The 27,382-nt window shown below is 47.2% G+C and overlaps 1 protein-coding gene across 1 annotated transcript in view; it reads left to right on the top strand.

Annotated features, from left to right (window-relative positions):
• The window catches only part of Sema3a (semaphorin 3A), a 462,357-nt gene that overhangs the window by 249,803 nt on the left and 185,172 nt on the right, over positions 1–27,382 (top strand). Inside the window, exon 3 of the mRNA XM_023724302.1 lies at positions 3,412–3,606. Coding sequence (XP_023580070.1) covers positions 3,495–3,606 — 112 coding nt within the window. The 5' untranslated portion in view covers positions 3,412–3,494. The remainder of the gene's footprint in view (positions 1–3,411; positions 3,607–27,382) is intronic.

Raw genomic sequence — 27,382 nt, 5'->3', positions numbered from 1 at the left:
AAGTTCAGGCGCAACGCTGAGAGTTGCTGCCGCTGTGATCCATCTCAGTCCAGAACGGGGTGAGCAAAGAGCCTCTGGTTGCCTTGACAGTAGTGTATACAGCATCTTCATCATGGGTTTAAGGAGCCGCTGAAATTTGACATTCAGGCAAGAGCTACTTTCATTTGAAAACTGGAAACGTGAGGAGATGTGAAAGACCAGTCGCACACAGTCTGGAGCATGGAGCATGACTTAGGCTGCGTGTCAGGAAATCATCCAAGATAACGTGTTTAGAGGAAGAGACGAAGAGCATCTCACTTGTACCTTAAATTCAGGATTAAAACATCCAGCCAGTATTTCAGACTGGGACAATGTCATCATTGACACAGTGACATCGGGGCCAGCAAAGCCAGCATGCAGGCATCTCTGTCTGGGGCCACACCTCAAGGAACGCAGGAGGGGGCTCAAGCCACAGCCCCGCTGCGGCCAGACGGACCCCCACCCCATGCTCCGCTCCTCTTTGCCCACCCTGGCTGAGGGAAGGGCTGACAGTGAACTACTGTGCAGGCCTTTGGGAAGCTGCAAATTGAAAGGAGCTGGAGTTAACCCCACCAAAGTCACGTGAGAAAGCAGTGCGATATAAGACCCCAAATGCCTGTGTAAGTGGTCTTCGGGGGTGTAATTACTTTGTTTTTCTTTCTTCTATTTTTAATCATAGTTAAAATATTTAGGTGGCTAGACTTTTCTACTCATTTAGAGTTAAGTCAGCCTAGAACAATTGTCTTTTTTTTTTTTTTCTTGGTGCCAGGAATCAAACTCAGGACCTTGACTAGCCAGGCAGGCACTGTGCTGCGGAGCTATGCCCCCAGCCTGGAGAATTATGTCTAATGCAATCTTCTATTTTTTTTAATTTTTTAAAATTAAGATACAACTACAGAAAAAAGTAAATGCAACTGTAAATGTATTCTACTGTGAAGGGTCTGAAAAATACAAAGCTGATAAAAAATCAAGTAAGGAGATATATATATATATATATATATATATATATGAAATGTGTGTTTGTAAATATGAGGCTACATGTGCAATCAAATTCTAGGCAAAAACACTGAAGTAAATTGTGTGTTTTATAAAACAAAATAGCTTCATTCTGATTTTGCGGTTCAGAATACAGACAGTGTTTCTCCCCCCACAGTCAGTGCTAGCCTTCTTCTGCTTTATTTACAGTTTTAATTTTTCCTGGAACACACCGGCTGTTTCAAGATTATACTTTGTACAGGTGAAATGGATATACGTCTAAGTGTGCTTATCCTGTTTAGTTTTGATCAAAATAAACTTGCTCTCATATTCTATGTAATAAGACCTATAATAAAAAAAACTCATGAAATTTAAAACATGTATAAAATAGTGAAACTAGGCCGTGTAAAGCACTCATACACCCTGTTTCAGGAGTCAGCGATCCTCACAAGCCCACAGTGCCCTGAGGCCCCACAGGGTGCCTCTCCTTGGAGGAATCCCAGGGCGGACAAGGCAGTGGCTGCCTTAATCCATTGACCACAGTATGAAAAGCACTCAGGATAACAAGTGCAGGAATGAGGAAAATCAGCATGATTTGGGGATTTTCTGTTCCTTACAATGCTACCTGATCAAAAGGCATGCAGCAGCTGACAAATGCAGCAGGACTGTGGTGAGTCAATCTAGGGACAGGAAGAAAGCACCCCTCCCCCCTCCCTTTCCCCCTTCTCCACCTCTCCCCTCCCCCATCTCTCCCCTCCCCCCTCCACCCCTCCCCCTTCTCAGCACCGTACCTAGCATGCATGGAGGAGGAGTGGAGCTGCTCTTTCTCTACTGCCCTATAAGCATGAAGTTCTGAAAGCTGAGTTACAATATTCGATTATTTTGTATAAGATTTGTAAACTATCTCCAGTAAGTGATTATGTTTCGGATTGTGAGACTCCCCTCCCTTTTCAGCCAAGAAATTTCCATGTTGTTGAAGTTGGCTGCTTCCCCGGGCCTAAAGTGTGGAGGGCTGTAGAGAAAGTTCTCTCCTGCTTCCTAGGATAGGAACCCTCCTCAACTCCTGCAGGTACATCAGCTCTGTAGAGGATTGAAAGAAACAGAAGAGAACACACCAGGAGCGCTGCCTGCCTCAGACTCCCTCCACACATGGCATGTGTCCCCCAGAAAATTTAGTAACCCTTCAGCAGTCGTGAGGACTCAGAAATCTCTCTTTATGCTGGTCCTTGACTCTCAGCAGGGACTTTTGTGAACTTTGTCATCTTCCCCTGACCTTGAAGCCAAACCTAGGGAAATGGCTTTAATTAATGAGATGTAATGCGTTAAAATGATAGCTGGAGCCTTCCAGGAGCTGGGAAGCCAGAGATGTTTTAAAATTCTGAGTATCCTTTCGAGAATCCCCCGTTGTAATTTATAATTCTCAGTGGACCTATATTTGTCTTAAACTGATTGTTGAAATGGGCTTTGCTAGGAATTTCTTCACTGAAATTGCAGCAGGGCAGGGGCTGGGGTGGAGCCGCCTCCAGTGTGGTGGGAGGAGGGCACGCTCTCTAACGAGGCTTTAAAACCTTCAGGGGTTAAAGTCCCATAGCTGAGAAGGTTCCATATGTGTGCGTGCGCGTACACATGCGCGCACACACACACAGCGTGCGCAAGGCCAGCAGCTCTGTGTAATGAGCATGAATTGTAAATTATGTAGGTAGCAGAATTCACATTTTTTTAATCAACATTGCACCCAAAAATGGCTATAAAACAATGCTTGCCTGGGGAAGTAGATTTATAGCTACATGCCTTTCACAGGCTCGCTGGAGGGCCGGGCTCCCGGCTCTAATCTGCAGGAGAGGAGATGTTTTTTGCATGTGTGTGACAGAAGGCTAGGGGGCTGCGAGCTTGCCGCGCCCCATTGTCAGCCCGACCAGGGAGCTGGGACTGGGTCCTGTCTGCGGGGTCCTGCGAGCTCTCGGCTGCGTGTGCACGAGAAAAGTCTGCGCTGCGCGGCTCTGGCTCTCTCTCTCTCTCTCTCTCTCTCTCTCTCTCTCGCTCGCTCTCTCGCTCTCTCTCGCTCTCTCTCGCTCTCTCTCGCTCTCTCTCTGTTTCCCTTTCATTCTGCTTCCCCGGAGCCGAATGAAGCAGCAGCCAGCAGGATTAGTGTCCGCCACGGGCTATCAGAGGAGTTCAGATAAAAGGACCTGCGTCCTAGCCACCCCTGCAGCAGCCCTTGTGATTGTTTCTCTCCACACAACAGTTGTGCCTCATTATCCGGTGCCTGGCTCGATTTTTTTTCTTCTTCTTCTTCTTGAGGGTTTGAAGTTTCCGTGCTTCAGAGACTGTTGCCGAGGAAGCGGCGTTAGCGCTGCGGTGCGGGCTTGATCGGCTGCATTTATGAATGGGACTGACCCAGTCACCTGTTACCTCCAGTTTCCAGATTGTTTGAACTTCTCTGGCCGCACCGCGCGGGCAGGAAGGCGGCGGCCCGAGGACCCGCGGCGGGCGCCTGCAGCATGGGCCGGCTGGCCGGGCTGCTCTGCGTTTTCTGGGGAGCGTTCCTCGCAGCAAGAGCAAACTCCGCGCACGGGAAGAACAATGTGCCGAGGCTGAAATTATCCTACAAAGGTAAGTCTGGGCTCTCCCTCGATTTGGCTGGCTTTGTAATGCGGCTCCCCCTGCTCCAACTCCTCCCAAGGCAGCCCCTCCGAGCCGGCTGGAGCTCGAAAGCCTCTGTGATGATGGCGATCTTTCTGAGACCGTCGAGGTACTTTTCTTTAAAAAAGCAGGTCTCCTGTTTGCTATGTGACAATTTAAGTCCAAACAAAGAACGTTTAATCACATTTTCCGAGAGAGGAGCTGCTCGCCCGGCACACGCAGGGCTGTGGATCTGGGGTCCTATCTTACGTTGTGTTCGTTTTTCTGACTTTGCCTCTATTGAAATGTCTTAAAAACAACACGAATGCAAACATGGTCTCTTTCTAGATGTGCCGGGCTGACTTCCAGCGATCGGGACGAGGCATGGCATTTTCTTAGTTTTAGACACGAAATGGTTAACCGCCGTCATGAATATTCAGTTCGCTCGGATCTGACAATCAGATGCTTAGCATAGGCAGTAGATGGTGCTTTGCCAGAAGAATATAAACCGGGGAGAACAGACTAGTTGTCCCACTCTGTGTTAGGATTGGGGAAAAGACTGTGTGTTTGCCTAATTGGTGTCAAGGAGCCTTGGAAATCTGATGTGATTTCCTCCCAGTGTAGCTCAGGGAGGACGGCGGAGACTGCACGCTGTGGCTCATGGCCCTGTGAACTTCTTTTTTAAAAGTCTACATTTAAGAAAGAAGAAACCAACCTCGTGATATGGCACTTTGTTTGGCTTCAGTGTTAACTATGTGGTTTTTTAAAATAAGGATTTTTTTAAAAAACACTCTGTGTCTGGATAGATTTTATACATGATGTCCAGCATAATGCTAAGGTGATCCCCAAATGAGGCGTGAACACGTTAACTTTTACTGGCAGAAAACAGTGCTATCACTTGGCATGATTAAATGAAGTTGGAGATTAAACAGTTTCACCCTCCTCTAGTACTTTTACTCCCTGAGGTGTTGATTTCTGAGGAGGCTCAGATTTCCAGATGGGGGTGGGGCCGTGAGAAGCTTCAGTTATGCCAAGTTTTAAGCCTATGAAAGAAAACTACTGCATATATAGAGATGGCCTTCTATTGCACAGCGTTCTTGTGCCAGAGACTTACTCCATGCTTTACCCCCGGTGGGAAACATTGCTTTCCCAGTGTTCTGGATGGGATCTCAGATGGAGAAGAAAAGAGCACATTTTCACCCCTTGAATTAGAAAATTAAACACCTATAAGATGTGTTTATTTTAACTTAATTTTTGGATAAAACACATTGAACTGGAAAATTTTGAAGTATTTACTCAACCTTCTAATTGTTAATAGATGTTAAACATCAAAAATTGTAATTTTTCCCAGAGTAGGTAATGTCAGGCAAGTGTGTTTCATCATTCTTTGCCTCCAAATTTTGCTCCTTAATAAGGTGCCATCCAGCAATTCTTCGGTGGGTGGTCTATCTCGTACAAGTTTATATTTCTAATAAGTAGGTTCAACATAATCTTTAATTCTGAAAGCCCATGCCTATATGTTAAAATTTTAGATCGACAAGCTTAAAATTAGAAATACATCTCAAGAGTGTGCTAGAGTCAGAACTAGTACTCTAAATGATAAATAATTTTTTAAATAAATGTAGCATTTTTAATTATAGTTTTTAGTTACAAGAATTTCCTTTGCACTGTAATAGATTAGTCTGATCTATTTCATGGTATATTACAGAGGGGGATCACATCCTTCCATGAGGCAGTGCTTAATTAAAAGTCTCCTTTGCTGTGTACACTGATAGAGCCAACTGTCCACACTGACAAGATGAGTCTGACGTGCTCCTCCGGCCTGGAGCAGCAACAGTGCAGGTGTTCCACTGTCACTTAAATCAGTGACTGCCCCACACCTGTGTGGAAATTCCACTGATTTACCAAGAGCTGTGCAGTTTGGTAAAGTAAACTGTGAAATGGACAACAGCAAGAAAAATAAAAGCAGTGGCCCAAGCGCCTCTCCCTCTGTGACCTTCTTGCTCCGTCATTACCTTTTGTGTCTCTTTGACCTTTATTTTGCCAGAGCAAATGCCTGGTAGCCAATTGTCTGTGAGTAGTTTGTTTCCATACTATAAGAGAGATTTTGTTTTTAAAGCTAGTATTTTCTCCTCCTCAGTTAGATGTCAAACATAGTTAAAACATCCCTTGCATTGCCCATTGCCCTTAAAAATACTCCTGAGGAGCGAAATCCCTGCCACCCTTGCTTTCCCATGGTCCCTTGTTCTCAGAGATGCACCATCCACCGCTCACTGCTCGGGCCCCAAGATGAGCTTTCCGGCACTCGCCATGCATGCCTCGGACTTGTCATCGTGCCTGGCAGGAGGTGAAAGAGGCTGGATGCATTTGATGAGAAAGAAAGCGGAGTGAACACAAGGATGCAGCCTTTCAGCCATGTGCGTGCAGAGCTCCTAAGCTACCTCTTACTTTCGAGGAAAAGGAAACTGAATAGATGTGCTCCGACCATCTGGAGAAGTGATAATATTAGAGAAATGGGCTGTGCTGGCTTTCCCTCCGAACCAACCTGATTTAGAATCCTTGTGGGGGAAGAAAATGTGAGAACGCTGTAAATCTCAGCAGTCATAGAAATTACCTCAAGAGGCACTCACTCGGGCACACTGCTGCCGGCCTGCCCTGCGTGTGGTGCGGCTGGGCAGCGAAGGCGCCCTCCCGACACGCGTGCATGGCTGCACCTCCACAGGCCAGGCGAGGTTCATCTTCCCAGCGAGGTCTGGGAAATCACGTAATCTGTCGCTTGAGATATGTGACACAATGAAGTCCTCAGAAAAATCGATGTGTATCACAAGAAGATAGAACGAGTTGGGGTTTTAAACAGACGCCAGCTGTCCCATCCTTCGGTGTCGTGGGTTTTTCCAGAACCTCATGTGTACCAGCTTTAGTAGAAATCAAAGACACATGCAGATTTCAGCTGAGGATGATCTTGTGACCCGAAGGTTAAATCAATGATCTTAACCTTCATAGGGAGGACTTGGTAAATAACACTTGAGTAACTCATAGACGCTTGAAAGCCGCCACGTTTGCTGAGGCCTTTCTTTGCAGAGTCAGCTTATTTAATTATTCTAAAAATGGCTCTGCAAATTATATCAAAGTTCTCATATCTTTCTGGTACTAGAAGATAATTTTCATTAAAATTCAGAAATAAAAATTTCCAATTCTTTCCCTCATCCTTCACTCACTATGTTTTTTTCAAATTAATATGAATTACTGGCTAAACATGACTTCCGTTCAGCAATTTACTTCTAACAAAGCAGTGTAACATAGTGTGTGTACGTACCTGCTCACATGCATGTGAACGTATGTGTGTATATATGTCCAGGTTTGTGTATGTGCACACGCAATGTCTATGAAGCATGTAGCTTCCTGTTGGTAACTCTTGTTGAGAATGTTCTTTCAGCTACCTACAGAATGTGAATTTTGGCAAAAATCTTAAGAATTTTTATTATTGATTTAAAATGATATTTATATTTAATACATGCTATGAAAAGTTGTCATCAATATCTTATATAGTTCACCTAATGGTATGAAGTATAATTTGTCCTACACTAGAAATTCCTTCACACATGAAAGGAGCATTTTCGGAGAGAAAAGGGTGTGCACGCGGTCATGCACATGGGTGCATGGGGCAGCAGAGAGAAATCCTTTGCAAGTGTCTGCTTTCTTCGCTGCAGACCTGCGACTTGCTGTGATTCGATAGGACTTTTCCTGCTCAGAGTTTGTCAACTGTAAGTCAAACTGGCTCTGAAATCCTAAAATAAACAGAACAAAAGGAAAAGTATTTTATCTAGTTAAGCACATCCTGGCAAAGGAAGTAGAGACACACAGAGACAAAATGCAGCCGCCGCACATACTGAGAGCCTCTGTCCAGTGCAGTGCGGCAAGCGTGCGGCTCCGCGGGGCAACTCTCCTGCCCCACGCTGTCGGCCAGACTGGCCTTAGTAGCAGTGACACCCTCAGGGTAGACTGAGGGGACAGGACAGTAACAACTCCTCTAAGCCTTTAAGCTATCAAGTTCCGGGCTATTCAGCCTTCACCAGCTTCAGTAAATAAGGGTATGGAACACATACTTCCCAATACAAATTTTTATATTGTTTCATTTATGTGATTGATTTTCCTCACACATAGTGTGCTGTGCCTAGATATTTAGCCAACTAAATGGATATCAAATTTCTGTTTGTTTCTTGATTTTTTAATTACCACACATAATCAACATAATTAAAAAATACATTGTGAATGTGGGATCAACTATACTTAGATTCTATACCCAAATATGAAAGTGATTGAAAGATATTTCAAAAATAAGTTTAGTTACAATGAATTAACAGATCACATACGCCGTGTTGGTAAGAATGAGTGTTACAGCAGTGCTTACGGCGCGTGATAGCCTCAGCGAGGCCACACACCTGCTCTGTGGACTGCGCTTCATGGCCAAGTCCGCTTGTGTACTTTAAGGAACTTGGGTTTTGTATTGTCATGAACCTTAAGGCATCTGTACAAAATTGTTTTCTTTAGACTTTTACCCCAAATATTCTCACTGAAATTTCACCAACACATCTCTGCATCTCAACTCCAAAAGCCAAAGTGCCACATCTTCACAACTTTTGAAGATTTTAAAACTTGAAGGCAGCACCACCCTAATAGAATTTGGACTTGGGTTTTTCTAAAATCATCCAGAGTTACCATTATTAAAATAAATTTTGGATTGATTTTTATTAGAGTTTTTTTATTTATAAGACTCTAATATTATGTCTTGGAAAGTTAAATACTAGCTAAATAAATCATCGTTCTGCACCACAATGTCTGGGGCATAAAGTGACATTAAAGTGATCCATTGTTGCAAGGTTGAATATGAAATGTCCAAAACTCGTGACAACAGCAAGCTAAGCTTCATGTAGGTAGCCAGACACCGTGCTTCGAGGCCAGTGGTCACAAACTAGATTAGAGCAAGCCTGCATCCTGCACCCCCCCATCAGGACTTCTAAGGTGCTACTTAGAGGGCTTGCCACCATTTGCAGTTCTACGCTTCCACTAGTAGGTGGCACTAGCACTTTGTGACAGCCCCTCCGTTGCTGTGGCAATGGGCAAGCTGCTGGGATAAATATGCGCAGAACAAGGTGTGGAGGCCAAGTGTGGCGCAGCAGAAGGGAAGCCGTGGCCGGGGTGGACTTCGCTGAGGTTCTGATGCGCCCCGGCAGGCGCTGTTCTAAGAGTCACATGTGAGAAACCTGCAATGACATTTTAAGTTGGGACTTTTTATGTGAAAGGGATTTGTTCCAGAACTACAGAACAAACTGAGGAGTGAAGCAGTTGTATCAAGCAGCTAGAATGCTAGAAGAGCAACTTGCACACACACATACGGACGTATGAGTATACTGTATGTCTGCATGTGTGTCCTAAACAGCAATTGTCAACGTCAGAGAGGAGTTAGTCCACCTGAGCACACTCTTACATGATTGCCGTCACTTGCAATTGTACAATCGTTCACTGAGAGAGCAATAGGGAGAGAACTACATTATATATACATATATATTAGAATAATGACTTTAATTTTTAGCACCTTTTAAATTACCACCCTAATTAAGCCCACGAAGAAATGAATAAATCTTATCCGAAGCGCGTGAGGCTTCATGTCTCCACTGCTATCTTCCTCCACTGCCAAGATGTAAACACGGTATAAACAGGGAATTCACACACTGTCTCCAAGCTGTAGCAAAGCTGGACTTTGTCAAGCCCAGGATAAGAAAATATACAAGTTATGCTTGAACTCAGGAGCAGAGATAAGCAGAAATAGAATCCTGTTGATAAATATGAAGGATGATTTGGTCTTAGTATTTTTACAAGCTCGGAAGGACTGCAGTTGCGGGGTTCCTCCCGCTGCTGGGAGTCGTGAAACCTGCCTTTCTGCATTTTCACTTCAAGGATGCGGCTTTGTTGCCTAAACCCACCAATGTTGAGCAGACCCTAGAATAATCTCATGCAAATGTCATTAAATGAAGTGAATTGTCCCTGCCTGAGTCTTCACCAGCAGGCCATCTGCAGGGTCCCAGTGCCTCCTGAAGTGACTTTGCAGAGGCTGAGAAGCCCCTTCGGATGCATGGGCCCACTGTGCGGAGCATGGGGTCGCAAGGCCACACCCTTTCCCACACTTACATCCCCAAAGCTGTCTCAGACCCCTCACTGTTGGCTGATTCGGGGCTCTATTAGACTCAACTTTTTAATATAAAAATGTCCATTAATAAAATACAATTCTTTCAAATGCAAAACTCCATGAAATTGTGTAGTGAGCTAAGCATGACAAAGGAATGCTCAGAACATTGGAGACAGCGCGTGAGTGGCCCTTGGCACCACGCTTGGCAGGGCTTGGGTGCGGTGGCCCTGCACACAGTGCCTGCCTGGGAGAACTCTGCGAGCTGGGCTAGGAACCATTTCTCTCCTTCCAGCAAGACAGCTTGATTTTCCTTATTCTCCTCTACTGCGATCCTTACAGCCAGGAAAGAAAAAGAGCCCTACTGTAGGAGCAAAGAGGAAGGAAACGTAAGAAAGATAGCTCACACTTGTTTTTGCTGCACTCGGCCACTGGCGAGAACATGCGAGTCGAAACTGAAGGTGGTGTCCCGGGGCAGCCTGGCCTGACTGGCCTTCACTGGCCAGCCTTTCGGCCAGTCCTGGCTTTCCTCTCTGACAGCTGCGGCCCAGCACATTGGAGCTCTCTTGCTTCTTATCTTCTGCTGGCCCGGGCAGCAGTGCTGCCGGCCCTGTGGCTTCCCTGTGGGGCAGCCTCTTTCTCACCAGCTTCCTGATCCACCACTGGCTCAGGACCCCTGCCGGCCGCAGCCCAGGCCCTGAGCCCCTGCTTTTCCCTTAGAGCAGATGTGACAGAAATGGCACAGGAACCTCTGCTGAATCACAGACATCTGAGGTACGCTGCGCTCGCCTTCATGAGCCGCCTTACAGCTGAGTGTAAGTAACTGAGGTGGGAGACAATACTAGCCTGCCCTCTTAGGCCCTCGTGGGCCTGGGCGTCCACCTTTGGGACGTGCGTGAATGTGATGGTCTGTAAAGTCTAGCAGACCTGTCCCCTTAGTTGCTTTCTCAATAATGAGACAAAATACCCGATGTGCAAAGCTAGAGAAGAAAATGTATACTGCAGCACAGTGTGTAACGGTTTCAGCGCACAGTGGGCAGGTTCCAAGGCAGGCTGGGATGGCGAGTGACATCACAGAGGAGAAGCAGCTGAGGGCAGGTAGAAGGCAGCGAGCAGTGAAGGGGGAGGCAGCCGGCAGCCCGGGGGACACAGCTCCCCGCCAGCCCCCCATTCTATCTAGGCTACACGCCCTGAGGGCAGGTGGCACCTGCGCCAGGTGGGCCTCCTCCATCCACGCCCAGGACTGTGCTGGGCCGAGCAGTGTGCTAGTTTAGTAATCGCAGAGCCTTATCCCAGCAGCACACCCTCCAGATGCAGCCGCCCGGGAAAAGCCCCATCTAAGACTGCCTGGGGTGACATCTAGGTGCAGCCGTAACACCTTGGCCTTGGGGACACATCAGAAAGCTACTGAGTCCTCTGCTGGGTACAAAGCATTGTAAGCAATTGGTAGTAAAAGGTGAGTCGGAAGGCCTAGTACTCCTCCTCCTCCTCTTCCTGTATTTTGTAGGGACGGTTCTACACAGTGTCCAGGGTCTCACTACTAGATCAGACTCCTAGTGATTCTCCTGTTTAGAGCCTCCCAAGAGCTGGGATTACAGGCGCACACTACCACGCCCAGGCTCAATTGCTGTCTCAGCGTGCCCCAGGGGCGGGGCCAGCATGGCAGGCCTGGGGATCAAAATCCCGACCCCTGCGCCTGCTTGCAGGCACTTTAATCCACTGAGCTATTTGGCCTGGTGCTACTCGTAAATCCAGATATTCTGGAAAAACTAGAATAAGGTTGTTCACAGCTCAGGTCAATTGCAAGCTGTGCAAGCCTGTGTGGGTATTCATAATGTGTGTCAGTGAACTCAACTTTTTAATCTTTAAGTCTGGAATCCCAGACACAAATGGATGCTGCTCTGTTGCTACCGCCTTTCAGAGTCTATTTGAATGAAAGCCACTAATCAGCTCCGCAGACCTCATATGCTTACAGGACATCAGCCGCACATTTCTTACTTTCCTTCTCTGTGTAAGATACACACACACACACACACACACACGCACGCACGCACGCACGCACGCACACACAAAGCCACATCAGCCACCTGCCACTCCTGCTCCTGGAGGACAACATTCCTCTAGAAGAATGCTGAGTGGTGGGCTCACAGTTCCTGATGGCTTCAGGGGACTTGAAGGTAGGGGCCAGGAAAATGCAACTTGACCAACAGGGCGAGAGATGATAAAGCAGACATGAAGTGGTGACCTCCACCACGGGAAACTCTGGGATGGCACTGAATGATGTAGGCGGCACGAGCCAGCAGCCCAGCAGCCCTGGAAACTTGTAGAGTTAACACGGGGCGCTCAAGGTCTGCCTGAAAATGGGGTCAGGAGGCCAAGCAGCAGGCGTCCACACCCACGTCCCTCCGTGGACATGAAGCCACCGGGATTAGGTGTTTCTGCCTCAGATGTACATGAAATGTGTGAGCTGGGCTTGTTCCTAATGGAAAGAAAGAAAGTTGAATTTAGTTTTCCAGGGTAGGAAATACCTTTACCGTATACTATTTTATTTTTATTTTTATTTTTATTTTTATTTTTTTGCTTTTAAAGACATCATTTAAAAACTTCATTTTATTTTATTTTATTTTTTTTACCATATACTATTTTAGTGTGCTGATTTCTTCTTATTTTCCTAGTTAATTCCCACTTATTCTACTTTATTATTCCACTCACCAGTGAGTTGTGGAAAGATCTGCTCCTATTTTGTAAACATGTTTGCCTTCCACCTGGGCATGTGTGTGGAGTGACGCAAGGGGCGTCGCGTCAGGAAGTGAAATGCCTGCAGTGGGCGCCGCTGCCACATCTGCTGAGCTTAATGGGCAGATCATATCCTGGGTGCACAGACTTTAATCCACTCAGTAATCTGTTCTCATGAAACACATTTCTCTGGCTCACTTTATACCAAATTTCAGCCCACGTAGGCAGGCGAGCACCTGGGATGTCTCATCCTTCATGGGGCAAAGCTGCGGGATCGCTGCCTGTCCGACCCCACCGACAAGGTGGGTGCACATTTCCTGCTCACACACTCCTGGCCCAGTCAAAGAAGCCCCATTCCTCCCGGGCCAGTGTTCTGAGAACGTAATCTTCTTGGTTCAGCCTCAGGGGAATGTGCACATTTGCAGACCTTAAAGATTTTTGAAAAACCTTTCTTGGCACATCCTTCTCCCACACAGAGGAAAAGCAGTTGATGCTGCACAGAGGCAGTCTTGCCACTTGAAGCTTGCATCCACTTGTGGTCCCTGCCTGAGTCTTCCCACAGGCTGCCTGGCTGTGGCAGCCTTGTCCCTGCCTCTCTGTTGCTGCTGGCTTTGGGTCCTTCAGAAACCCAGAGCCTGGTTGTACCTTTAAGTGAAAATTTACAGTTTCTCCTGATTCAAGCCTGAAGGCCTAGCCAGAGGGGAGCAGTGGCCTGAATGGGTGGAGGGACCGGGTGCCCTGGAAGTCTGGTGCTTCCATGGGAGGGTGAGGCTGGTGAGGAGGTGAGTACCCATGGGGCAGGCAGGGGGATGGGTGGGAGGGGCACGGAGGGGGAGACAGGCAGGGGGCCAAGCAGGTAGGCTGCAGGTGCAGCCGGGTGGGGCAGCACAGATGGTGAGTTTGGCTTCCTCACTGACTGTGCAGGGGAGGCCAGAGGCTGGGTGGAGAGAGGCTGAGGCCCCAAGCAAACCTGAGCACATGGCTCCCTTCTCTAGCATATCCACCCCTAGGGTAGGCCACGGGGTGAAGCTGCTTCCACAGGTCCCTTCCATGGCTGTCTGAACAGGGAAATGGTAGGAAACACCTTCTAGCTCTTCGCCCAAAGAAAACCGCTTACCTGGATGAGGCCGTCCACTTTTGAACACCACCTGTGTCCACTCTCATTTGATTTTCCCAGGCAAATGAATCTCTTGGGTGAGGGTCAGCAAGGGGACAGGGCCCCAGGGCACCAGTCCCCTGAGGTGAGGACAGGCATGGCTCTCTGTGATGGGAAGGCCTGTGCCACAAGTGGGCCAAGTATTCAGTTGAAGAAATGGCGGGTAAGGCTGCCGAGAGAGCCCAAATTCGGACGAAGGGTACAATTTTCAAAGTGTGGTTATGAGACTTAAGCTTTAGCAAAGAGATGGTGGAACTTCTAGACTTTGAGAATGCCTGGCCTATGTCGCAGGATGCTTCAGGAGTCCAGAAGCCAGGAACCTGCCCTTTGGTCTTGAGTTCTCTGAGCAGCTGATCTACCAGGCGAGGCTCTCCTGCTGTGTGTAGTCGAGCTTCGGGTAACAGTCCAGGCTTCGGAACTGCACACACTTCATGTGTGGAGAAGTGGCTTTTCCTTACTTACATAAAGCAATATGTTATCTTGAGTTCAATCAATGTGTGTCATGTACTAAAAGCTAAGGATTGAGAGAAATTTTTTAATAGCCAACAGTTAGTTGTGATTTAGGATATGGCTGTTTACCTAAAATATTGTATATCACATAATAAGTCCTTCAGACTTTTTTACATTTATGGCAGGGCTAGTTTCATAAATTTTGATCAGGAAACTTATACACTTTCTTTTCTCAAGATATTACAGTATTGGCAACAGTTGCTGTCACAGGGGGCTTTTCCCCTTGCCCTTCCTTTCCTAACTACGTGGTATGAGTTGTAACTTTAAGTCACTACTCCTCCTGGGCCAGTGTGGGGACACTGACTCCATTCTGCGGGACGAGATCGCAGGCTGTGTGCAGAGAGCTACTCACTGCCCTCCCACCGCAGGCTCGTGGGGCTGTTGCTCGCTGGCCATTCAGGGCGCCCTCGTGTCCTGTCCTCTGTGTGGTCTGCACGTTCAGCCGCTCAGAGTTTGGTTCCCCAAGGTGCCTATTGATCTCAGAACTGAGCTTTCTGTCCTTCAGTCTTCTGTGGTAGACAGCATGTAAGACTATTTCAGCATAGCAAAAGGGGCTGAACGGGTTAAGGAAGCCGCTTGGGTACCCACGAGGTGCTTCTCATTATCCAGGCGGGTGTCTCCACTGTGAACAGCAGAACAGCTATTGTGAGCCATCTCATAATCTAAGGGGATTCCATTTAAGAAGGGATGTCGGACTGGGGAGACAGCTCAGGAGAGTGAGTGTTTGCCTGGCAAGCACAAGGTCCTGAGTTCAATCCCCAATACCAGTACCACCAAAAGAAAAGAAAAAGAAAAGAAAGAAACACACAAGAGGACATCAGTGACACCACTACAGTTTTCTGTTACTCTGGGACAGACCTCAGGTGTCCCCTGCTAAGCTGTGTACCCTGACCCTGTGGTAGAGGGCACTCCCCCTCACACAAGGCCCAAGGCCCACATCCAAGTTAGTTTTCCTTCTATGTGGTGATAATGGCTGAAGCTTGCTTGCTTGCTTGCTTTCAGTGTATTCGGTACAAGGTCTCACTATGGGGCTTGGACTCACAGTGATCCTCCTGTTTTCAGCCGCCCCAGGGCCGGGATTACAGGTGTGCGCCACCAGGCCCCATCTGGGTGGCCTGCTCAGCATGTCCAGGAGCGGGGCCGGCGCAGCATGTGGTGTCCAGCATCCAGCCCTTGAGCTCGCCCAGGCGGGTGCTTAGTCCCATGAGCTATCTCCGCAGCCCATCTGGAGGTTTCTCATGTACCACACTGATTGTCTTGCCAGATTTCCAGAGTAACGATACTGCACTATAAATAATGTTAACGTTTATTCAGTAAGCTTACATTGTTTGGTGTGATGCTGAAATTGTTCAGCACTGTTGAGCGGTAAGTCAGGCTGCGATGGTGTTCTAGTGCCCCCGTCTGGGTCTGGTCTGCTGAAACTGACAGGGTCTTCGAATTCAGCAACTGAGGGGGACATTCACAAGGGCCAAGGGAATCGTGGCAGTGTGAAGAACTCCTTGGCTTGTCTCTGGCGCATCTGGGTGTGCCGCTTGGTGTGGGTCGTCATCTGAGCACCAAATTCCACTTCTTTCATGTGAGGAGAGTCGCTGCCTGTGAAGGTCTCCCAGGAGAGAGACAGTAGGTGTGTAAGAGATCGGATCCACGCTCACCCACAGGAGACGGCCAATGGCGGTTAATTTCTGGGGCAGGCTCGTAACCGCACACACTCGTGCTCGTTGGGTCTACACTTGCTAACTCTCCAGCGATGAAGTGTGTCATGAAGTAGCTCAGTGGTAACGAGGCAGACACGACCACCGCCGTTGTGTCTGGGAGGTGCCGCTTTCTAAGATACAGAATGACCATGTACATCTTTCAATGTGGGAAATTCCTCAGTATCGACTAGCCTTGAGGACAGAAGGCTAAAAAAGGTGTCCAGTTAGGAATTGGTGGCGACTGCAGCAGAGCTGAACATCAGGGTGTTCACTCCTTTCTGCACATTTAGGTGACGCTAGCACCTCGACCATACAGCTATCCTTTGTCATATCGTTAGGGTAGTTTCCCTGGAGCACATGCAGAGTGCCAGGACCGGGTGCAAGGCATCCTGGCCTGAGCTCTTGGGCTGTGATGCTCACTGAAATGAGCCGAGCAGGGACTCACCAATTTTTGGAGCCAAGGTTTGGCCACATCTCACAGCTTGAGAGTTCGAGCTCAAGGGCTGGCTGAATAGCTCAGTGGATTAAAGTGCCTGCAAGCAGGCTCAGGGCCTGGGGATTCATCCCCTGCCTGCCGTGCCGGCCCCACCCCCGGGGCGCTCTGAGGTGGGGATTGAGACTGGGTGTGGTGGCTTGCGCTTGTAATCCCAGCTCTTGGGAGGCTGTAAACAGGCAGATCACTATGAGTCCTATCTAGTAATGAGACCCTGAACACCCTGTAGACCTTTCCCTAAAATACAGGAGAGAGAGAGAGAGAGAGAGAGAGAGAGCGAGAGAGCGAGAGAGAGCGAGCAAGCGAGGAGGAGAGAGAGAGCCAGTGTTTTCGACATGAACTGCAGTCAGCCGTTTAGGGTCCAGGAAACCTGGCCAGGAAATGACAGGCTTTGTTTGCTCCTGAGCTCACAGCACATCTTCTCAAATGGCGTATGGCGTCGCGGCTGCCTGGAATATTATTTTGTTATGACTTGCTGCATGAAGACACAACATCCTTCAGGACAACTTAAGGAGTTTTGAATCCACGCAGGAGTTAGCGCAACATTCCTTTTTAGTAAGTGCCCGAGTCGGAGCGCAGCGCTGCAGACCCGGCCGGCCGGGTCTCTCCTCCCAGCAGCCGCCCCACCGCCTGCGCTCGCTCGCTCGCTCGCTCGCTCGCTCGGGCACAGCCGGCCTGCGGCAAGGGCGGCCAGTCGCTCCGGAGAGTAACCGCGCAAGCGGGAGCCCGCAGGCAGCCAGGACGCGCTGGGGCGACTGAAAGGGGCTTTCGTCTAGCAGAGGGCTCCGGGACACCAGGCCGGGACATGCGCACGGTGTCAGCAAAGGAGCTGAAGCGGCCGGACCTGGCGTTGAAAGGCTCGTCTCTGGAAGACGGAGCTCGCGCTGAGCCCTTGGCGACCAGCGAGGATGCGTTCCGGGCGCTCGCGACGACGACGGCCCTGGTTTCACTGGGCCCTAGTGGCAATGCGACGCGCATAACCTGTTTTACCTCGTGCCACACGTGCGGAAGCAAGCAGCCCATGCAAATGACGTGTGAAGGTGACCCAGTTTTAGATGAAAAACTTAGACTGTCTGAGGCTGTAAATTACGGCCACATCACAAAGAGCCACTTTGCTTTTAATAGTAACTTAAATGTAAAAGTAATCGCTGATGAATTCATACAACCACTCGCGTTTTCTTAGCAAAGCCCAGTAAATGTAAAAGACAGCGCCGCCGTGCGCTGTTAAGCGAGGCTCAGGGCGCCAGCTCCAGAGGCAATCATTTTTCTTGAAAGAAGTATTAAAATGAAAGCAGTTGGAGTAAGACGTATTTACACCAGTGTCTCTCTGAAAAAATGCTTTCATTCAGGGTGGTGTTTTTGACTTTTTTTTATTAAAATAAACGATTCCTCTCCTTTTATTCTTCAACACAGCATAAATTTGGTTTTTATGTATAATATACCTTTTCTACTATATATGTGTGTGTTTCTAAATGTTTCATAACATTTCATAAATTCTGAACATATATCCTGAACTAAGTCTTGAAAAGGAAGTAGATATAATAAAAATAAATGTTTTCCTTTCTTTAAAATCATAACAATGAATCTTTTAGTCTCAATATGATGGTATTGTGCCTCTTTTAAAATATTTTTATAAGCTGCTATATGTAAAGCCGGATATTAAAATAACACAAATTCTAAGTAGTGTTATTAGACATGAACACACACATATACACACGCACGTGCACACGCGCACACACACACACACACACATAAATTTGAGGGCAGAAACAAAGCAGCAAAATAAAATAAATCAAAAGTAAGTAACCATGATCTTGCCATTTTTTTTCAATAAAGGAAAAGCACAAGGTCATATTTTGTTAGATAGAAATCAAGTTTATTGTACTCCCAATTTGCTCATAAAAAACAAAATAAATAAGCCATAAAATATTAATCTTTAATGTACATGCTGAGAACCGAGATGTGGGCAGTGTGAGCAACTAAATAAAATCTACCAGTATTTAAAGAAAAAACAACCTCCCAATGTGGGCTGACCGCACCCCGCTTCCTCCAAGGGAAATGGAGCAAGGACAGTGGGGATGACCCTGACCAGGAGATGCTGTCCCTGAGTGGGGCACCCTCAGCACCAGCTCAGACAGTTGACAGCTGAGCGTGTTGTCCTGCTAAGTTTTAGATAGATAGATAGATAGATAGACAGACAGACAGACAGACAGACAGACAGACAGAATTATTTGTAGCCTGCTAGGCAAATGCCAGCTAGCACTAGAGTTTATCTCCTGCGGTGATCGTGGAGGAAAGGGGGCAAGAAAGATTGAAGAGTGACCAGAAGAGAGGCCATGCTGCAGCACCAACTAAACACTCTGCCTGAGAAAGTGTGGGGGGGCCTCTTCTCTGGTGCTATGCATGTGCACGTGCACGTGTGTGTGCAGGTGTGTGCACCTGTGCCTGTGCGCTGTGGCTACAGTTGGCACATGGGCTTGGCTGCAACCCTGATATTCCTTGGGGTGTTACCTCCCCACCTTTGCACTCTAGCTTCTTTGCAAAGTATTCTTTACTCATTTGCAAAGCTTTCTTTTAGATCTTTAAAATTCATTTCAAAAGAGCAAAAGCTCCTGAGTGTGATTAGCACGTGTGAGTGTGCTGACCACTGAGAAGAGACACACAGCTGGCAGACCCCAGGGTATCCAGAATTTCTCAGCAGGGGGCCAGGAGGGCAGATGGGACCCAGCCAGCTGTTCCATCACCACATGCAGACCAAGCCAGCAGGGACAGCGGCTTGTGATCTGACTGCGGACTGCTACTGAGCTGAGGAAAACAAGTTAAGGAAGCTGAAGCCAACCTGGGGCTCTCAGGACAGAGGCTTCCACTTTGGGCAGTGTCTGCCTGTGGACAGCAGGTTTCATGGATGCAGTGTACCGAGAGGCACCAACAGAAGAGCGGCAGACCCGAGGCGATGGGGGGCCCATGGCTGCAGATCTCCATGGCCAATGACTTGGATCTCTGACCGCGTTTCTAGTAAGCAGTGATGCTGTGTGCAGTCACACAGCTTAGGCGAGATGAACCGCTGACACCGCAGTCCCTGGACCTCACAGCGCTGCTGTTCAGTGATGGAAAGGAAGGACAAACACACATGTCTCCCAGGGCAAGTGTGCGGAGTGAGCTGTCTCGCAAAGCCTGGTGTGGGTCCCCACAGTTGGGTATCACAGTGGGGTGAGGATGGGGAAATCCTGTGTGAGAAGATGCATTTGAAGTGGATGTTGCAGAGCTCTGGGCAGCCACGCAGGTGAGGGGGAAAGAGGACATCCCAGTGGAGGGGTTGAGACCTGGGGGCAGAGGGATGGTGTCCAGGACTTCTCGTAAAATGTTGCTCTGTAGGACTGACCAGATAACTCAGTAAAACTTAAGCACCTGCTTAGGCAGAGCACAGCAGCAGGGGTTTGATCCCCAGCATGCCATGCTGTACTGGCCTCAGCCCCGGAGCATGCTGAGACAACAATCGAGACTGAGTATGGTGGTGTACGCCAGTCATCCCAGCATTTGGAAGGCTGAAAACAGGAGGGTCACTATGAGTCCGATCTACGTAGTGAGACCCTGTAGATCCTAGAGACCCTGGAGACGCTGTGCTAAATGCATTTTTTTTAAAAAAAGAAAGGAAGGTCACTCTGTGACTTTGCCTGTGGAAGCTTACAAATGCTGCATCAGATTAGCTGAGGTGAAAGTGAACAACCTTCACAGTGACCTCGACTTCTCTGAGCGCATGCTGTCAGGTGCAGAAGAGGTGCTCCATTCTCTCTTTTGCTTTTTGTTCCAAATGACAGTGATTAAATGACCCATGAAAGCTGTCATGAGCTCTTTTAGTTGGTATATTTCAGCACATTTTAGGTAGAATGCATCAAGTTCAGAGCCACAAACTAGTTGAAATCAGTGCAGCACCAGAGTTAGCAACGCAGCCCTAATAGGCAGAGAAGACCAGTGGAGGCCAGCATTAACTCCCTGGACAACGGAGTAGGGACACAGACGCAGAAAGGAAGTGGCAACATGTGAGCGGGGCGGGGCAGGGGGTCCTATCCACTGTGCACGCAGCTGGTTGGCTTACGTGAGACTTAGTGTGCTTCAAAATGTATAACCAGGGAGCAGTTCATGCCTACATTTGTTTCTTTTTTTTTTTTTTCTCCAATTTTGCATGTTTATATCTGGTCATCTAAATAATTAACTTAAAGATAATATTATGTAATATAACAACAAAAAGTAAAATAAAATGTATAATCAGTAATGCAGAATCAATGCACGTAGAGCAATGAACAAAATGCCCAGCCAGGCGGGTGCTCGGTACCTAGTTGTTATGGCCTGTGTCTGGTTGTCCCCCCAAATGCAGTCGTGGGGTGGACTTCTAGAGTTTGGGATTAACTCCTGATCCACTGGGATTACGGGCGTGAGCGCTGCTGGGATTACGGGCGCGAGCGCTGCACCCAGCCTGGGGTGGACAGCCTGAACGTAATTGAAGGGAGACAGACTTGCTCTCTGCAGACACTGCTGCTGCTACTCTCCCTGTTGCTCTCTCTGCTCTTCGCTGCCGCCGCGAAAGGCTGCTCTCGGCCGTGTGCAGCTCTGCCTTGGAGCCAGCTGAGTATAACTGACACCTCCACTGACTGTGAGCTAAATACCCTTTCCTTCCTTCATGTTGGGGGTCGGGTATCTGTCCCGGCAACGAGAGAAGAGTCACTGAGGCACTAGTATTCAGCAGTAGTAGAGGACAGGCATAGCGTGCAGTTGGGGAATCAAGGTGAGGGGAAGTAAGCGTGCAGCGGTGAGAAGGGGCCGCTCCTCATGAGCGGGACGCGCGCTGGGGGCTGAATGTTCCGTGAGTTTCAGTGCTCTGTGAGAACTGAGATAATGCGACCATTAGGTAGCAGGGCAGTGTAAGCGTGAACAGGCCTTCGCACTGCCAGCGTCAGCACGGAACATTTGGTCCAGCAACCCTTTCTGGTCAATGTGGCTATGTTTGATACCACCACCACCAACTACCACTGCTGAGTTTCTGCCACCTTCCTTGTCTTCTGAAATGGGCTTAATGAAGAGTGACAAAGCCCAGATGTACATCATAGGAGCGATGGGGACAGCGCCATGAGGAGGGGTCCGCGGAGTCACAGCTCATGATGGAGTTGTTTGGCAGGATGATCTGCTCAGAGGTTTATCAAGATGAAGTGAACTAAGCAAATCAAATCTGAACATGGAAACAGGCACTGTGAGAGAAGACTGGGAACAGGAAAGCTTTATTTAATAGTCAATTACCACTTATTTTTCTTTTTCATCTGGCATTAGAAACAAGCCAAAGCACCAAAATTATTTGAACTTCTGTAGAGATGGATGAATCTTTGGGTAAATGATAAGCGAATGGTCCCTTTACAAAAGAGAAAATAATAGTGCCCTACACAGAGCAAACACAGACCACTTGCACAAAACCACGGGGCCAGCACCGTTGAGCAACAGTGTGCTCCCACAACCGCCTCGCACATCACACAGTGCTAAGGCTGTGCTTCCCACCACGTGGGCTCTTTTTGCCCAGGAAGAGACCAGAAGACAGTGTTTTTCCTTACATGCCAGTAATGGGAAGATGCTTCAGCTATGGCCCCAGGCAATGGTGGAGCGCCTACAGCATGTGTGCCACAGGGGGCTGTTTGGATCGCTGAAAGCTCTAGAAGGTTCACCATCATGAGACTAAGGAGTGAGTCCCATCAATTATTGACATGCATCAAAGTCACCTCTTCCTGCAGACTGACAGTGCAGGGTGGCATGGGAGTAAGAGGGAACAGGATGCCGTGGCTGCTCTGACCCAGCATCCAAGCTCTGCTAAACACATGTGGAGGGTCTGGGCCGTCTTGCACGCTATCCCTGCATCTTAGATTTCAAGCTGTTCCCCTAGTCTACAACACTGACTTTTCTACTGAGTCTGAGAATTCAAAGCCACATGCAGGTCATCGTTCCAGAGTATACCACGAATCTGTTAGCCTTGTGTTTTCCCACGCCATCTCCCATGAATAAATCTGCTCATGCATCTTAGAAGATAATAAATGATTCTTTTCTTTTTGATAGGTACACATCAAACTGATGGTGTGTTTTCCATTATATACAGGAAGAGAGAACCGTTTGTGGTAGAAATCCCAATAGAAAACATATTTATACCTCTCTGATCTTTATTTCAGCCTGGATAATAACTTCTTGATTTGGTTGATGTATTTCTTCAAAGTTCTTACAATCCACACTAATTGGAACCTTTATTGATATTGCTTCAGCAATTTACAATGTACCACAGAATAACCTCTTAATATTCATTTTGTACCACATTTGTATCTAGTGAAATATAAGAACTGCATCTCAAACAATTTTTTCAAAACTCTAGGAAGCAAGATACTGTATTATTAGAAAAGCAAAACCCTCCGGAGAGGGTCATATTTTAGGGAGAAAGCAAATGAGCAATTACATACCTAAGCTGTGGTGTATGTGCTGTTTTCCATGCCAAATAAAATAATAAGGGTGCTGTGAAAATGTAACACTTGTTAGTGTTGTGAATCTTGGAGGCCATAAATAAAAACTACTATAAAACTTCAGAGCATTCTTTCAGGGGACAGGAGAGGTTCACACAGCGTTTACTCCTGTGCATGCTTGCGGTGTTTTAGGTTCTCAGAGAAAACTTTTATAGTTCACATCCACCTGATACAAGGTTTATCAGATTGTTCTGTTGAAAATAATAGATGTGGTGTTGCAGGAAGAAAAGGAAAAAACAAAAAGATTGCTGCAGACTTCAGACCCAAACTCTTGTCAACTCTTACGGAGAAAACAAAACCTGTCTATCTGAGGGCTTCCTATAGGCCTTGAAGAAACAATGGTCGTTAAAGAAACGAATGGAAGGTCTTCACAAGCAAATTCCAGCTTGTGATCCCACACCACTGTCCCAAGTAACCCTGAGTGGGTGCTGAAGCGGCCTGGGTACTTCTAGGGAGGAGCCCGCGGTACTCCAAGGCAAGTGGGGAGCTGGGAGCCCGGGTGGGCAGGGCCAGCGTGAGCTCAGCCTTCCCCTCGCTTGGGCTGGGATGACTCACAGGTGTCACTGCTGATACACACCAGAGCGGTTGACTCTGAGATGGGCTTTAAAATCGAACTCTTGTGTTTCTGTTACGTAGCCATGGTGAGGAACATGGTAGAGCCAACCTCCACTTAATGAATACTATTCGTTAGGCAAGAGCAACGCGAAATTAGTGCAGCGTTCTGGCTAAGAGCACAGCGGCCTGCAGGCAGCACACATTACTTTCTGTAACGTGACAGATTAGCAAGCCCAGGCACGCCCCGAAGCGGGTACAGGGGAGCAACAGCTTCCAGTCTTCTGAGCTTCAGAGCCTGGCTTTCGGCCACTGCCCAGTCGGAGTGTCCGGTTCTGGATGATCTGGAAACCAGAGACGAGCGTTGAAAGCCTCCCGCACTGCACAGTTGTCACTGTAGAGAAATGGCGTCTTACAATATTTGCAAAATCCCAGAGGCTTCACGCGTTGTGCGGCACCTTATCACCGTTAGGTTTAAGGTGTCGAACAATTCAAATTTTCTGCAAGTAGCAAGCCAACATTTCTTTCTTTTTTCTGAAATTAAAACACACACTGATTCTTTTTTTTTTTTTTTTTTGGCAGAACTAGGGATTGAACTCAGGCCCTGTGCTTGCCAGGGGAGCGCTTATTCCACTGAGCCATCTCCCCGGCTGATTCTTAAAACTTTTGTAAAAATAAAATCTTCTCTAAGCATATGTGTGTAGTGTACATATGAACAATGACAACTTGGACCACATAAGAAGCACATTGCAAGCTGGATGAACATGCATTCTCTCTGTTTTCTCTACTTAGATAATGGCATATTTTCCACAAGACCACTATTATTCTATAGGAATGTTTTAGAAGTGAATTATAATGTATAGGTTTTTTCAGTAGTGATGGCTAATCACACACCATTACATAATTAAGTCCACCGAGTTGGGAGAAGTCGTACACAAAAGCGAGTTTCACCAAGCGAGGGTCCCAAGCCTGGTTCTGTTGACTTGGCGCACCATGCTATGACATGCTTTGGGGAGATGCCACGCAAAGCCCAGCTGTGTGCTATCTGGCTGCGGCCGACAGAGCAGAAAACCTCTGGGCTCGACCGTGGCACTCACAACCATCCATTCCTCCCTAACATCCAAACACCACCCCAGCATTACCGGGAACTGTTTCCAAGTTTTGACCAAAATTTTGTCAGATTAATAAAATCCGAGACAAGAGTCAGCAGAGTTATTCTATTTCCCTTGCCGTATTAAACAGCTTAGTTCTCAGCACAAACAAGAAGGGCCGTCTTGGGGAAATGCTAAGAATTTCATGAACCTTTCAAGCAGAAATGGAGAAACTGCATGCAGATAGTCTTAGTGTTTGACTTTTCCTGTAAGTACTGGGTCCTGTTTAGAGATAGAATGACTGATGGAATTATTAAAGTGATAGGCTTTTTGTTTTGAGTTTAGTGCTTTCCCCTGCAAGTTGCTCTTCTTTTCTGGATGGGGAGCCACCGAGTGCTCCCCCAGGCCTTCGCTGCACCGTCATGAGCCAGGGTCTGAGCCAGGGCCTCATCAGGAAGCCCCTGCTACACGACTGCAGGGCCTCTGGCCACAGGCGTGGCTTCCGTGGGGCACTGCAGATGTGCAGAGCTCCCCACCCTCCGGCGCTGCCAGGCTCCCTTCCCGCCTGCCGAGGCCTCTCTCCCAGCCTCCCTCTCATCCTGCCCTGCCCAGCACAGAGCCTGTCATCTGCGCCGAGCAGGGCCTTGGCCGGGCCAGCTTCTCCATGGTAGTGGAGCGGATGTGATGACATCGTTCCAATAAGCTCAGCAGCAGCTGTTAGAAGAGCTGTCAGGGACACTCCATGGTGCTGAAGGAAGATGACAACCTTATTCCTTTGTGGTGATCAGAAAGACAACACAGGCCAAGCAAAGGGACTCTCATGGTGTACTGAAAACCTAAAATAGTAGCTACACTTTTGCCCTAATGAAATAATTGCTTTTCACTATACAGCTTCTCTGCAAATATAGCTACAATGTTTTCTGGGAAATAAAATCCTACCCTTTCCCTTATGGGTGGGGGCACACTGGAATTCAGAATTCTACTTTGTGTTCATACAATTGGTTCAGGAACACAACTCAGTCAATGAACATCCAACTCCCACTCAAAAGACTTACAGTGCTCTGGTGAATAAACTGATGCTTGGCTCAGTACCTACAAAAGCCAAAACAGTACTTTAAGTCAGAGCGGGCTGCCTATAGTCCAGGGGCTGACTCACCTACTGCCTGATTTTGCACAGCCTGTAGGCGAAAGATTGTACCTACCTAAAGGGGGAACAGCACTGACAGGGGAAGAGTACTTTAGGGCCTGATCAGGAAGTGAAAATCAAATTTCACTTCTACAATTTAAATCTTGAATATTTTCAAGAAAAGCTCCCTTGCTGTAAATATCCATATATCCATGCACATTCTTCTCAATGTTCCCTTTTGACTTGCTGGTCAAAAGTGCACAGGGAGAGTTTGTGGACACTTAGACTACGTGGCACTTGCAAGCAAGCAAGACACCCACTGGACTAGTTCCGAGGTCAGAGGTGAACTTACCGGAGGCCACTGCCACCCCGAAGTTGCACGCTTAGAAGGGACGTGTCCTTTAGTTAGTTCATGGACAAACTCACATTCAAATGTTAAAAATGGTGGGTGAAATTTTAAAAAGTATAATAAATATTTGCTTTAGAATGATCAGCCTGCTTCTATTACCACTGAACTTCTAGGATGGTTTTCTTTTTTAAAAAAATTGTTTAAATTAGCCTGGTATGGATTAAATTATTAATTAATATCATAATATAGCAAGTGTAGAAAAACTCAAAATGATCAAGTGTCTATTTTTACTAAATGTCTGGTGTTTTGTTTTTTATGTATTTGGTACAAGGTCTCACTACACAGCTTGGACTCATAGTGATTCTCCTGTTTTCAGCCTCCCCAGCGCTGGGATGACAGGTGTGTGCTACCATGCCAGGTCTCAGTGGCCGCCTCAGCATGCCCAGGGCCAGGGCCAGCCGTCCCTGAGCTTGCCTATGGAGGCACTCAGCCCCCTGAGTCATCTTGCCAGCCCCTATTTTTGCTAAGTATTTGATTACATTTTTTTTTAAAAAAAAGGTTTTTAGAAGAGTTAACATTAAAATTATTTGGCCTGATAATAATACGTTATTTTTGTTGTCAAAACAGCTACTGCATACTGATTTTATTTTCTTCATTAATGTATGTCTTACTTTTATAAATCTTATATGCAACCACTGTTAGATATCCAATGCACTATTTTTAGGCTTGTATCATAACAAAAGAGGTAACAAAATCTACATGAAATTATTTCTCCATATCATTTTAAGTGGAGATCTTTGTTATTATTTTGAAAAGAATAATTTTTTTCCAGAGGTTTTGTATACCTCTGGAAGGAAGAACCCTCTCTAGGGTTTTTCAGGATAAAATACTAGTTTATCAAGTAGTACTTTACATATTTTCATTTAACTCACCTACACAGAACAGCTTCACCTACTTCTACATTTTACCCGCCTGCCAGCTTTGAAGGCGCAGGCTGCGGACCAGGAAACGCAAGTGTCTCTCCACGCCTCTGCCCAAACAGGAAGATGGAATTTATGGGTTTCATGAAGCCTTCTCTCCCATCGATGTCATATTTTAACACTGGCTCACCCTCACTTGCGACAGAATCATCTGTTCATTTTATTGAAAATGTTCTACTGCTTCAGAAATAAGCAGTATGTTTACTGTGTGCTCTAATCAAAGTAACTATTCAGGGAGGGAGCTCCGTTCTCTGGGATGCAGTGTCACCACGTATCCCGTCACCAGCAGCTCGATTTCTTTCTTTCGCCATCTGTTCTTTCTGTCTTTATTCTCTGCCAAAAATCGATACA

This window comes from Octodon degus, unplaced genomic scaffold, assembly GCF_000260255.1.
Source record: "Octodon degus isolate 3935 unplaced genomic scaffold, OctDeg1.0 scaffold00108, whole genome shotgun sequence".
In the NCBI taxonomy this organism is placed as follows: domain Eukaryota; kingdom Metazoa; phylum Chordata; class Mammalia; order Rodentia; family Octodontidae; genus Octodon; species Octodon degus.
This window is presented reverse-complemented; position numbering and strand designations above follow the sequence as displayed.